General features: G+C 31.1%; 2 protein-coding genes across 2 annotated transcripts; one reads left to right on the top strand and one right to left on the bottom strand.

Annotated features, from left to right (window-relative positions):
• The first annotated feature begins 6,018 nt into the window (after positions 1-6,018).
• Positions 6,019-10,487, top strand: LOC107642046 (CASP-like protein N24). Its single transcript, XM_016345371.3, has 3 exons — positions 6,019-6,491; positions 8,306-8,441; positions 10,269-10,487. The coding sequence occupies exons 1-3, from the start codon at positions 6,019-6,021 to the stop codon at positions 10,485-10,487; spliced, it is 828 nt and encodes a 275-aa protein (XP_016200857.1).
• A 1,384-nt stretch (positions 10,488-11,871) lies between these two features.
• Positions 11,872-12,738, bottom strand: LOC110272316 (uncharacterized). Its single transcript, XM_088486461.1, has 4 exons — positions 12,654-12,738; positions 12,346-12,550; positions 12,104-12,243; positions 11,872-12,020 (listed from the first exon to the last, which is right to left on the bottom strand). The coding sequence occupies exons 1-4, from the start codon at positions 12,736-12,738 to the stop codon at positions 11,872-11,874; spliced, it is 579 nt and encodes a 192-aa protein (XP_088342587.1).
• Between the last annotated feature and the right edge of the window lie 2,635 nt (positions 12,739-15,373).

Genomic DNA, 15,373 nt, shown 5'->3' on the forward strand with positions numbered 1-15,373 from the left:
ATAAAAATTACCGTATTAAGATTTATGATAAAGAAAATTTTATTTTATTTAATGACATTCGTTAATAAAAAAATGTGATATGATTAATAAAATTTATAATCTTTTATTAATATTTAAAGCTTTTGATTCCGACTCCTTACCGTCGTTTTCTGCTGATGAAGTGATTGACGGCATTTTTTCGTCGTAGAAGACGACGTCAACAACTACGCGAAGGTAGTCCGTCTTTTCGTCGCGCCCAACCATACCCTCCATCAGCCCTAAACTTTCTGTTTGTGTTCTGTTTGTTATTTCTCTTTTTTTAACCATTAATTGAAAGGAACGAACATAAATAAATTAATTATTGTTTGTGTTGTTGTTAGCAGAAGAGATACAGTAATGGATAAAAAAAATTATTGTTATTCTTTTTTGTATTTTCTTCTGTTATTACTGTTGGTAGTGTTGGTGGATTATAAGGAGTCTGGATTAATGTCTGGTGGTGAGAGAATGACAGTAGGATGAAGGTAGAGCTGTGGGTGACTGAGTGCATATGGTGGTGGGTGAATGAGGTTGAGTGGGTCATCGGTGAGTGAATGAGGTTGAATGGTGGTGGATGATGATGCAGATGAAGGAATGAAGATGAAGTGGTTGGAGGGAAAGGACAATGATATTTGGAATTGGAAACTATTTCCTTTTTTTTTAAGAAAAATATAGTAATTATTATTTTTTAATTTTAAAATTTACTTTTTGTTTACTTTTTTATTTTATAATTTATAATTTTATAATTTATTTTTTGTAAGGTTAAATTTATCTTTTTAGAGTGAAAATGATGATTTTTTAACGTTTTATGACGTTGAGGATGATTTTAATAAAAAAAAAATCGGGGACGATTTTGAGTTTGGCCTCAAATTTTAGGGACGAAAAAAGTACTTAACCCTTAGTTATTCTATTTTTAAATTTGAATTCTAAGTTTGGATGAGATCTTAACTGATTATGTTTTAAATTGTTATGATATGATTCATAAAATTTGAATGATTTAGATTTCAATTTACAATATACAATTTAAATTTGAATTGAGATTCAAATTCGAAATCAATAACGAATCTCATACTATATATATGTATGCCAAGAGTAGAGAAAAAACATAAATAACACAAGTATTTTATTCTTTTACCTCTACACATAAATTTATATGAGCTTAATTTTTGGAAAATAATTTTATGGTGTGAAAAGAGTTGCAAGAGATTTTTAATTTAGATCATATGTCTATTAGTCAAAGAGTTAACAATAAGAATTGATTTCGGTGTGAATACTCATAACACCTTTTTTTTTTTCTAAAGTCAGATAATTCCATTTATGGAATGAAAAAAACATATAGGTGTTCATATATGGGACAAATAAAAGTAATGGACACTCCCAACGTTCTACTATAGAGGTAACATCATATAATAATCTAATAAGAGAGATAAAAAATTAAAGTGCTCATCAATTAGAAAGTGGGAATTTGTTGAAGCTCTTTCTCCAGCTTCAAAGCCGACACACCATTATCTCTTCCACACTAGTTGATACATTATCAAAGATGAACCTGTTCCTAGCCTTTTATAAGGACCAGCTCAAAATCACCATCATCATTCTCTGAGAGGAGCTATTGAATTGGGTACGCAAGGCTCCCATTCTCAAGTTCCACTCAACATAGAAGTCAGAGTCTTCGGTGCTCCTTCTAGTAGCTGGTAAGTTCATTTTGACCAAATTTTCTTTGATTTTACACAATGGAAGATGCAATAATTGATTGTTTCTGGAAATTGTAGGCATCTTCGGCAAATAGGTTGAATCGATGGGATGCGATGATGAAGCTTTTGCAGCACTGGAAGCTTTTCATAGAAGCCCCTCCAGAGAAAAATCTTAATCTTCCCTGGGATTTTCAGCTTCCACAATTCTCGCCACAAATTTCGTTGTCTCATAATCTCTGGGCAAAATTCAATGGGAGGATGCAAGAACCCATAAGCCACACGGTACCCAGTACTCACTTCATGCAAACTACTTTATTAAAGGCCCAATAAATTTTATCTTTTCCATCCCCAATTGTTGTTGCTAGCACACGCTGACTAGTGTCTTCAGAAAAAATACTTCTAATTAGAGTTTGATTCCACTGACCATTAAAAAGTATTAAGTCTTTGACCATCAATGGTGGTTGATTTTGTAGATTGGAAGTTTCAGATGAAGAAACAACATAAGGATGTGGAGGAGAAAGTCAAGGATCACTGAAGATTTGGATACTAGATCTATCACCAACTCGCCAAACCAGCTCCTTTTCAACAATCTTACGCCCTTCCAATATGCTACGCCACCCCCCCACGAAGGTACTGTTCCAATCTCTGCATTCATTATAGAACTGTATCGAAAATATTTACCTTTGAGGAGTCTAGCTAGGAGTGATTGTGGCTGAGAGACAACTTTCCAACATTATTTTGCTAATAGCGCCAAATTCTTAGCCCCTAGGTCCTTAAAACCTAGTCCACCTTCTAATTTTGGTCTTGTTCCCAACTAAGTCATGCCATTTTTTGCTCTGTACTTTTTTGATCCCACCAAAATTGGGAGAGTATGTTGTGAATCTCCCTAATTAAAGTGTCAGGAAGACGAAAACATGATAATAAATAAATTGGGATAGCCTCCCCAATAACTTTAATTAGAACATGCCTGCCTGCAGAGGAGAGAAGTTTTTTTTTTTCACCCTTGAACTCGTTTCCTCACCTTGTTCTTGATTTCTCCGAAGGTGGCCTTTTTTTATTTTTGGACTGTAGATGGAAGACTCAAATATTCATCCTGTGCACCAATATGATTAATTTCCAATTTCCGAGCCAGTAGTTATCGAGCAGCGAGAGGAGTATTATTACTAAAGAATAGAGCTTATTTATGCAAATTAATTTTTTGGCCACTGAACCCCTCGTATGACCGAAGAAGATTGAGAATATTTTCACAATTGTTTACGCTTTGCAAAAAAAGATTGAGTCATCTGCAAACAATAAATGATTAACAGTAGGACATCTTCGATTGATCTAAATACCTTCAATGAGACCGTTTTGCTCTGTCTTGTTTAGTAAAAAGGATAATCCTTCTGCACAAAAAAAAAAGGTATGGAAATAGAGGGTTTTCTTGATGGATACCTCTATTTGATTTAAAAAAACCAAAAGGTTGACCTTCGACAACGACAGAGTAAGAAACTGTAGTCACCACCTCCTATATCCAACCAATCCACCTAAATTCAAATCTCAACTTCTCCAAAATGAACCAAAGAAAATGCCACTCAACACGATCATAGGATTTGCTCATATCCAATTTAACAGCCATTTCACTCGATAGGCTCCTCTTCTTTGTCTTTAGATAGTGCATATATTCATGAGCGGCTAGGACATTGTCTGAAATCAATCTATCCTTAATGAAGATACTTTGATTAGGGTTGATCAGTGAAGTCATAAATTTCTGTAGCTGATGGACTAGTACTTTAGAAATAATCTTATACACAACTGAGGAAAGGCTGATAGGTCTAACCTGTGTCATATCGTTTGCATTAGAAATCTTAGAAATGAGACAGATTTGTGTATGGTTGAAGCTCTTTGTTAGTCTACCATTAACAAAAAAATCGCAGACAGCCTTAAAAACATCCTCCCCTACTAAACATCAGTAGAATTGAAAGAATTTAGCTGTAAATCCATCATCACCAGGGGCGCTCTGGGGGGTGAACACTAAAGACCGCACGTTTTACCTAAGCAAAACTGACCGGTCTAGTTAATTTTCTGTTCACCGTTGCTGAAACTTTGGTTTCAAAATCTTTGAATGTATGTGCCGGATTAGCTTGGTTAATTGATGTGAAGATATCCTTGAAGTATGTTTCAGATACTTGTGTAATTTTCTCACGGGTGGTAGCATACGTACCATCATTCTTTTTCAGTTTCTAAATTTTATTTCTCTAGATTTTGGATTAGAATGATTGGTGAAAGAAACTTGTATTTCTGTCCCCTTCTTTTAGCCACTTTACACGAGATTTCTCCCTCCAATAGTTTTCCTCCCTAAAGTAAGTATCCTCAAGTTTATTTTTCAAGGCTTCAACCTATTTTTCCCCTATAATACCCTCCTCTCTGAGAATTTCAAGCTGAGATGTGAGTTCATTATTGTCCTTCTTCGAATTAGATTTGTTCTGCTGCTACCATTGAACAATATGATGCCTACAATGCTTCAATTTTTTAGCCAAAACAAACATTGCTGAGCCATCTACCCATTTCTTCCAAGTTTCAGTGATAATTATCCGAATTTCTTCTAAACCACACCATCTCTCCTGAAACTTAAACATCCGATTAGATTTTTCTATAACTGGATTTGTATCAAGGAGGATAGGCGCATGATCTGAACTATTTTTTGTGAGTCAAGATAGCGAGGCTGATGAAAAACAATCCATTCACTCACTGTTTGCAAATGCACGGTCAAGCCGCTCCCTGATTTGGTCCTGCCTTCGTCGCCTATTAGTTCAGGTGAACATTCTCCCAATCATACCCAAGTCCTTCAGTCCACCACCATCAATAAAATTCACAAATTCAGAAATAGATGAAGCTGATTTTAATCCCCTACTTACTTCTCCTCGAGGCTCACTATAGCATTAAAATCACCCATAATTATAATTTTTCCAAAGAAATCTTGTACAAAAGATGAAAGTTCTGTGTATTGGGTAGACCGAATCCCATCCAAGCTATTTAAATGTACCCCAATCAGCCCCCAAGAACAGTTCAAAACATGATCAGTTACCTTGGCAGCTATGAAAAACTCTTTTTCAGTAAGAATCTCAACCGTTGTGCCTTCCTTCCATGCTAAAGCCAATCCACCAGCTGTATCCGTTGGACTAATAATCCTCCAATACGTAAAATGATAAGATCTCAACTTACTTTCTACCAGACGAGATTGATTTTTTGTTTCACATAAAAATACAATTTCGAGGGAGTGAAATTACACATCCCTTTAAGGTTATGAACTGTTAGGAATCTTCCCAAACCGCTAATTTTTATAAAAGAATTCTCATGACGAATTAAAGGGAAGGAATAAAGAAGGGAATAAAGAAAGGATTAAAGAAAGAAATTGACAAATCAAATATTGACCTAAACGGCACAAAAGTTTTGTTTTAAAAAAAATTCTAACAGAATAAGTTAAAGGAGTATGTTCTCCTCACATGAAAAAACCTAAACGGCGCAAATAAATACTCATAACATCTTTATACCATAAAAAAATGTTATTTTTATTAATATACTTAAATATTTAAATTTGATCTATATATTATTTTTAAAATAAATTTAAGTACAAAATAAATTTTTAAAATTAATTTTTTTATTGCATATTATGAAGATACGATAATCTTTCAGTTGTGCATTACAACTGTTGTTTGGAATCGTCACTGTTTTCAGCAGACAAGAAAAGTTATGCATTCATTATCCTTTCTAAATTTTATATTATTATTATTACCAAAAAAATGAAGCAGAAGAGCCATTATGCATACTTTATACGACACTTGCTTCTTCATATTCTATAGGACCGAAACGGAAAAGTAATCAAATTATATATATATATATATATATTATTTCATAATCACATTATATTATTATATTAAAAATTATAAAATAATGAATAAAATATAATTGAACACTTCTTTTGTACATGAGTTGGGGTCATGCTACGCCTCAAGATGGCCAAGTGGTGATTGTTGCTTTAGCTAGAAAAAAAATAATATTTTTTCACACCACCTAATAGTACACACCAAAAGTCGAGAGGTAGATATAAGTTTAGTTAAATACTATTCTTTTATTCTAAATATAATAGGAAATGATCATTACATTAAGCAACATATCAAGCCAAGCGCATTGCTTTTTTTTTTTAATCAATTTTATTTTTATATTAATAACATTTTGGCTTCTTTGAGAATATATAAGTAGCTATATACTTATCAATATTTATAAGTGGAAGAGAAAATTTAGAAGTGTTCAATTTTGCACAAGTATCATAATGAGCAAGGAAACCTCAACACAAGAAATGAAAGATGTATCAAAACTACAAGAAGAGGAAGCAATAAAGCCTCAACAAGTGAAAAAGGATTCACAAGACAAAATAGAAACTTCAAAAGAGAAGAAGATCAAGAACAAGAGGAAGGAAGAACCGCAACTACCGGTTTCCGAGTCGCCACGGTCCATCACATACCATTCTTCCGGCGGCTCATTCACCAGCAGTGAGGCCCCTCCAGTAGGCGCAACGGCGGCCAAAATGGGGCAGGACGAGCCGGATAAGGTTGAAGAAGGCATAGTGGATGGGGGACGAAATAGTGGTTACTTGATGTCCAAGAAAGAGGCCAAGTTGAGCATGGTATTGCTAGGGCTCAGAATTGCTACATTTGTGTTCTGTTTGGTTTCATTTTCAGTGTTAGCTAATGATACCAATAAAGGGCCATTTTCTTACTCATTCTACACATATAAGGAACTCAAGTATGTTGCTCTTCCCTCCTCCTTCCTTCCTATTGTGTCATGAACAAGTTTCAACATTCTATTTTTTTAATTTTATTTTACTCAATTTGATCTAAAATTTTGTACGGGGATGTTGTTACATTCTTTTGTTACTATTATGCGTGCATTGTTTAATTACTTTTTAATTATTATGCTAAATGAACACAAAAATTTAGTCACTCTTATAGAAATACTATAAGGAGAGGGGCGGGGCCGTCAATAATTTTAGTCAAATTCGTGGTTAAAAAAAAATTGACGAACTCCCAAACTTTTTTTTTTTTTTAAATATTACTTCCCAACTCTTTCAAAAAAAATTTAGTCCTAAACTTCATGAGTTATTGGTATACCAATTATTTTAATTGAACAATTTAGTCATTTGTATTCGATAATTTTTGTTTATATCTAACTTAAATAATGCGATCATATGAATTTTGACTTGAATTTAATTTTGTTTTTATTTTTTCTTAATTCTTGTAACATATACTTTTTTATTTAACTAAACTCATATAAGCAATTATTTATTATTATTATTATGATTATTATTATTATTATTATTATTATTATTATTATTATTATTATTATTATTATTATTATTAAAAACTAAATAAACACATATACCACTTTAGTTTAAATTAAAAAGAGGTATTTAATAAAAAAAATATAAACATGCATGTTAGTTTTTGTGATAGAAAGATATGAAAAAAGAGATATTTATTGAGAAAATAATGGGAGAGGAAAAATATATATTATTAAAAATATAAAATTTATGGAAGGTAGAGAGATAATTAACAAAATATTGAACATAAGTTGTATGAATACAAAAAAAAAATTATCATCATTTCAATAATTATGATAAAAAATATTAAAAAAATAAAATAAATAAAATTATACAAAAAGACTTGGATATAACATTACATTATGAAAAAGTATAGGATATCAATATATTATCTGTCAATTTATTGCTAACAATAATTAATTATTATATTTTAAACACATATATAAAGAGACACATCCAAAAGATATATCTATAAAGATACTTCTATTAAACACAATCACAAAAAAAAGACATTTTTATTAGACACATCTAAAAAGACACTTTCATTAAACACGGTTATAAATAAAAATTGGCAGAAGTTGATAGAAATGCTGTTGATAACATAGCGAAATCGTTACATTATTCTTATCTTTAATAGTTACATACATATTTGTTTGCAAAAATTTCGGGACAAGGCCGTCTCTCTCCTCCTTTTTATTCTTCTGGATATATTTTTCTAAATGACCACGTATTTATATTTATAATTAACTTTTAAATATGATAATCAAATTTTAAATTTATACTTAAAACTAAATTTTATAAATAATATAATTAAATTATTTTATATTTATAATTAAAATAAAAATAAGAATGTAAAAATAGTAATTTATTTTGTGTTTATAAACATTTTAATTTAATTATATGGTTATAAAAATTTAATTATTTTACCATTGAAATTTTGAGGAATACTTTTTTATGAATTTTGATTATTTTAATATGTAAATATATACAAATGTACCGTGATTAATTTACTAATTAATTTTTTATATTTATAAATATTTTTTTGTTAACTCTATTATGAAAACTTCAATTTTATCCTTCAGTTAGCAAATATTGTCTATTGTCACTCCTAATTTTTGAATTATATATAAAATTTAGAATTAAAAGTTAAATTTTTTCATATATAAAAACTATTTATACATATAATAGCTAATTGTTGTATTATGTGGTAAAATTTGGTTCTGGTGTGATTATTATGCAGCTATTGCCTGGCAGCAAATGTGATCGGGTGTGCGTATACTCTGGTGCAAATATGTGAACTCGTGAAGTATTTGATCACTAAAAAACACATTGGAAACACCAAACTGATTCGTAGCATCACTTTTGCTATTGATCAGGTAAGCTAGTGTATTTATTTGGGTGTTATTAAGTAGTTAATTTTTTTTTAATAATTTTATTTTTATTTTTATTTTATTTAGTAAAATTTTAAAATAAAAGTAAAATATTAAACAAATATATATATTTTTTAAAAACTATAATTTATATATTTTTTAAAGATTTTTTATTTAAAAAATATTTTTAATATAATAAATAAACAAAAAAATAATTTTATATTATTATATTTATATATAATTATAAAAAAAATTTACATAAAAATTATTTAAATATAAAATTATTTTTATTTTTTTTTATTTTATAAAAAAAATATTACTTGAAAAAAAATCTGATCGTAATAGTTCATTCAAATAAGTCTAATGCACACTATTCCCTAATACTCTTATTAGATTCTTTAATTATTGTTAACTAAAGAGAAAAAAAATACACGATCAACATATAGTTAAATTATCTTTTTATTTATTAAGAACAATAGGTTACATAAATTAATTATGGTTAGGATTGGAAGTGAGTTAAATAAGTTTATGAGTTCATTTTAAGTTTAACTCCTTAACAGTTCAATAAATTAAGTTTATGAGTTTGTGAATTAATTGAACTTATTTATTAAATGAGTTGAATTTAAACTTAAATAAACTTAACTCGTTATTCGTAAACTAGCTCAATTATATATAATAGATAATATACATTATAATTATAATTAATAGAGATATAAATTTTTATTTGTATAAGATTATATATTATGTTTACGTTATTTGAGTTAGCTCAACATGTGTTCGAGCTAGCTTGTGACCAGGTGAGTCGAGTTAAAATTTTATAAAGTGGCTCGATTATTAATAGATCAAATCGTCGTAAATCAAATTTAAATTTGACTTTGCTCGGTTGAGTGTTCACTTCCAACCCTAATTATGATAACATGCATGCCATGATAAATAGCATTTTTTGTCTTAACACGATAATACAACACATGACATGTCATATAACATTTTTCATATCCCTAATTATTATCATGGACGTAATATGACGCGCATTAGACCTCTCAAATAGAGAATAAATGAATATTATAATTCTTATTTTTAATAATATTATTTTTTTATAAATTTATGTATATAATATAAAAAAAATGTGTAGAGTAATATTATTATTTTTTTAATGAATTAAATTTTTTAAATAATTATTTATATATAAATATTTTAATATAAAAATATTAATTAAAATAAAATCATTAAATAATTTAATATTTTTACTTAAATAACGTGTCTATATTTTAACTGTTATCTTTAAGTAAAAATATTTTTATTATATGAATAGGTTCTCACCCTATTTTAAAATATCATTATTAGATGCTGGCCGAGTAAAATTATATAAGGAAAAAAAAAACGGTTTATTTTATTTAATATTTATTAATTATTATAATAATTAATGAATGTTAAATAAAATAAATTTTAGTTGATTTTTATTATCAAATATTTGATCTGTGTAACAAAGAAACCGAATTATGCAGTGTATTTAATGTAAGTAGAAAAAATATAAAGTATTAATATATTATTTGTCAACTTATTAATAACAATAATTAATATTAAAGACACTTCTAGTAAAAGACACATGTATAAAAAGATATATTTAAGATACATTCACAAAAATATTTTTATTAGACACCGTCATAAAAAAGATATTTTTATTAGATACATCTACAAATATATTTTCATTAAACATCGTTATAAGTAAGAGTTGGCAGGAGTTGGTAGAATTCTTGTTGGTTACTTAGCGAGATTGATGTAAGTATGAATACATGATCAAGTAAATGATGAAGTACTGGGTGGTTGTTGCAGGTCTTGACGTATTTGTTACTGGCAGCAGCAACCTCAGCTGCCACTGTAACCTCAGTAATCAATACATCCCGACAGCAGCAATATGTGTTTTCTGTAGTAATTCCATCTGAATTCGTTAACATGGCTAGTGCATCTGTGGCTTTGTCCTTCCTTGCTTTTAAGTCATTTGCCATGGCCACTCTTCTCTCTGGTTACATCCTTTGCAAGTTCAACTACTAACTTGCCAGCTAGTTCAGTTCATGCAACACTACTACTTATTATTAGATTGCTCCACAAATGCAAAATGTATGGATATGAGGAATTATTACACAAACTCTATATCTCTGTGTAGTTGTTCATGAACATGAAGTTTGATGGCTTTCATGTTGATTAATTATAAAATTATTAGCACCTGTCCTAGATTTTCAGAAGCTAGCTAGATTGGTTTCTGAAGAGGTGGTTTTTTCGTTTCCTGAACTCTCAAGATAATGTGGGAATGAAATCAATGATATTTAATTTGTTTGTTTCAATTTTATATGTTGTTGGTTTTGAAAACCTAATTGGTCATTAAATCAGTAGAATTAAAAATTTAAAAATTTGAAAGTCCAATCAAAATTTAATTAAAGTTAAATTAGATATAGTAAAATAATATATTTATGTGTAAAATATATTTCTTTTAAAAAAATAATTTTTGTATATATTTTATTATTTTAAATTATTTAATTATTCAAAAATTATAATGGTTTAACCAATTATTATGTTCTTTGACTTTTCTTTTTGAGTTTTTTGATCAATTCATTACCAACTAATTTTTTACTTAAATCGAATTGATTTGGTGATCGATTTTCGGTCAATCTAATTGAATTGATAGAACTATTTAGAAATGCATTAATTATTTACAAATAAACAAGCTTTAATTTTTCCATTTTGATCAAGTAAGGTTTTAATATTTTCATTTTCATCAATCTTGATGAGGGCAGCGGCAACAAGGTTAATGAGCACTTGGTCTTGTTTGAGTTGCGGTATTGCTACAGTTTGATCAAACTAATATTGCCATATTTCGAGTAGGTCCAAGCTTTTATGTGAGATGTAATATTATCTATGCTTGCCATGTTCTTTGTGTAATATGATACGAAGAAAAAGAAATGATGAAAGCGCAAAAAACAGGTAACTTGTGTAAAATTCACAAAATTAAATTTTATAAATTTAATATTAATTTTAAAGAATTTAACTTAAAATCAGACTATTGGCCCAAACAAATTAGATCGGACACATGGCCCATCATATAAAAACTAAGATTTTCATCTGTTTTCCCAAATACTAAGTGAAACCAAGGTTCAGAAAACCGGACCGGTCATCAAACCGCTCTAGTCATTAGTTTACTGGTTTATTGGTCTAACCGGTTCAACCGGAAAAACCGTTTAGAGTAGAATAATAAATAAATTATAAATACACATCCTAAAATATAATTATAGTCTGATATAAATCTTAAAATATCTTTGAAATTTAAAACACTACATAAAATATCATCAACCAAATACATATGATCTTATCAAAATCCAAACTCAAAAGTTAAATAGTAATAAAAGCATATCTAAATATTAAATCCCAACATCATGGTTTATCAATCAAAATCCGCAAGAACTTGTTGCAAATCTGCTTCGGTGGGATGATCTTCACCTTCATTCCCACCCTGATCAGCAGAAGAAAGAGATGCAGCATAAAGACCACTACTACCACCGCCATTTTGATATAAATCAGCATCAATTTCACCTAATAAAATAGAAATGTTATCATTATATGATAAACTAACAACATTCTAATAAATCATTAGAAACTAAATATACTATACTCACGCAATAAGTCATCCACATTACTAGGAAGATCAGGCTCTTTCTCTACAACCTCTTCAGTCACCCATAAGTCAACTTGACTGATACTTTCATAATCAATTGGATCATGCTGTGTCTTTTGCTTTCTTTTTTCTTTTTCCTTCCTAAAAAGTTAAATACAATATATGGAGATTTAATAATTTACAAATTTATTATGATAAAGATTACAAATTAAACAATATAGTATTTCATGAAACATATATTACCTGGATTTAAGACGCAAATTATAGGTAACATAAACAATGTCATTCAGTCTATCATGCTCCAATCTATTTCTTCTTTTTGTATGAATCTGGTCAAAAAGGCTCCAATTTCTCTCACACCCAGAAGAAGCAGATGCTTGGCTAAGAATGCGAACAGCTATCTTTTGTAGACATGGAGCAGAGCCTCCGAATAACCTCCACAATTCATCTACCAATTATAAAACCATAACATATTATAAGATATTAATTAAGAACATAGGAGCTCAAAACAAGTTACTATTGATTAAACAAATATTCAACCATATTCTTACCAGGCTTAAGTTCAGATGCAGCTGGAATAACTTCTTGTCTATCAAAACTTTCCTTCCGATCTCTATATAAATGTATTTCTTTCATTGCCTAAACTGAATCCAAATTGTTACACTTGCAATACAAGGTAACAAGATCAAGCAAACCTCGCATAACATCAGGTGCTTCTTTATAATTTTCATTAAAAAAGAATTTAGGATTCAGGAAGTAAGCTGCCGCATGAAGATCTTTCTTTAAATGCTTGTCCCATCTTGAGTTGATAATATCTGTGTACGGCTGATATGCAGTCTTGGATTGCCTAAACATCTCCTTAATTGCATCTTCTGCCCTTAGCATTCCTTCATAAACATATCCCAAAGATGGGGGGTCATCAGCATCAACAACCCTCAACAAGTAAATCAGAGGGCCCACAAGTTTACATACAGTAAAGCAATCGTCCCAAAATTTGGCGTCCAGAATGATAGCCCTCACAGCTCTACCAGTAGCACTCCTTCCTAATTTGTGATCAGTGAAAATTGAATCTACAACCAATTGTTGCAACTCCTTTTTACGGTCAAAGATGCTCTTCAATGTAATAAACACAGTTGCAAACCGGGTTGCACCAGGACGTACAATTTCTCTCCAACGAGGTCTTTGTCTTAGCCAAGATAAGAAAACCGTATGATTGTACACAAATACTGTGATCTTTGAAGCACGAGTTGCAAGGTTAGAAATATACGCCATGCTGCTTATATCTTTTAAAATAAGATTAAGGTAATGAGCAGCACATGGTGACCAATAGATATTATCATATTTTCTATTGATAAGCCTACCAGCAGCAACATAATTGGCCGCATTGTCAGTCACAACATGCACAATATTATTTGGGCCAATCCATTCAATCACCTCAGAAAACAAAGTACACAAGTGTGAAGCATTTTTTTACCATACTGAAAGCATCTACTGATTTCACAAAGCACAAACCTTTAGAACAATACACCAAGAAATTGATTAACGTCCTTTGTCTTTGATCTGTCCAACCATCAGCCATGAGGGTACATCCAGTTTCCTTCCATGCACTCCTATAACTATCAACTAGCATTTGACTTTCTCTTTTAAGATCAGCCAACAAATGAACCCTTAACTTATCATAAGAAGGCCCCTTGTAACCAGGTCCAATACCAGCAACACCATCCAACATATCTTGGAAATATGGCGACATCACAGCATTAAATGGAATTTTACAATCCAAAAGCCACCGAGGAAATCGTTTATCAACCTCGTGTATCGCCTCTTTGTTTTGCAAAACACTCTTAATACTTGGTTGAGCTCCTGGAGTTGTTCTTGGTGCAAACATAGGAGGAATGACTTTGGCTTTTTTCTTTGGATCGCCTCCAACTCCTTGCTGATTCAAGGTACGCTGCTGTTCCTGTTCTTCTTGGATTGCCTCATCAATTGCATCCTCTACCTCATCACCACCCTCTTCACCAAAACTTACTTTTCTTTTCTTTTTGCTGGCCTGAATATCTTTCAACAAACTTTCCATCTGTTTTTCCACATCATATGGAACTTTAGGACATTTTTTCACGTCTCCGGTAATCTTTGCTAGATGTTTCTTCATCCTGTGAATTCCACCTCCATTGAAAACTTGTAGACAAAATAAACATTGATACTGTAGTTTTCCATTCACTGTTTGTAGAGCAACATATTTCCAAGCTAAATCTGTTTTTCCCCTAAGGTTCGAAGAACCTTGTGACTGACTATCGTTAGCACTACGGGAATTGGGATTAGCAGCATCATTCGAAATAGGAGTATCGGCAGGCATGTTATTATTCACAGAATCATTGTTATCAGCAGTTGCTTCTTGATTAATACTATCTTCCATAACTAAAATTAATAAAACATATATGAAATTAAAAACAGCCACAGCAATAAACATTAACAATTCTAACAATTCTAACAATTCTAAACAGCCACAGCAGAACAAATTTGAGAAATTCAGCCAGTCAACAAATATGCAAAACCGAGTCAGTTTCCAGCATTAACAAAGTACAAAACAGTAACAAATTTGAGCTACAAAACAGAAATTTGAGCAACACACAGAAATTAAACTACAAACACAAATTGAACTACAAACAGAAATTGAGCAACAGTGCAACACACAGAAATTCAGCTGCAAACCAAGTTACCAACAAACAGAAATTGAGCTGCAAATCAAGTTACCAACAACCAGAAATTGAGCTGCAAACCAAGTTACCAAGAAACAGAATTTGAGCTGCAAACCAAGTTACTAACAAACAGAAATTGAGCTGCAAACCAAGTTACTAACAAACAGAAATTGAGCTGCAAACCAGGTTACTAACAAAGAAGTTCACAGAGGCAAAGAACAAAGATGAGCAGAGGAAGTCAGTTCACAGAGGCAAGTCGAAGTTCACAGAGGCAAAGAAGTGAAGAACAAAGATGAGCAGAGACGAGTTACTCACCGCGCGACGATGAAGACGATGGGACGGGGCAGATGAAGACGAGGCAGACGGCTGGCTACTGGGAAGGGAACCAGGCGAAGAAGGAGGGTTACTTGGGCTGACGACCAGGCGACGGCGGTTGGGCTGTTGACCGGTGACCGCGGCGACGAAGGAGGGGGCGGTGGCAGGCTGGGGTTCGGGCGTGGAGGGTTCAGCTTCAGTCTTCTCTCATTCTCTGTTCTCTTCTCTCACGAAGATGAACAAGAACAACACACAGAATT

Source organism: Arachis ipaensis, chromosome B5, assembly GCF_059453495.1.
Source record: "Arachis ipaensis isolate K30076 ecotype BB chromosome B5, ASM5945349v1, whole genome shotgun sequence".
Classification (NCBI taxonomy): domain Eukaryota; kingdom Viridiplantae; phylum Streptophyta; class Magnoliopsida; order Fabales; family Fabaceae; genus Arachis; species Arachis ipaensis.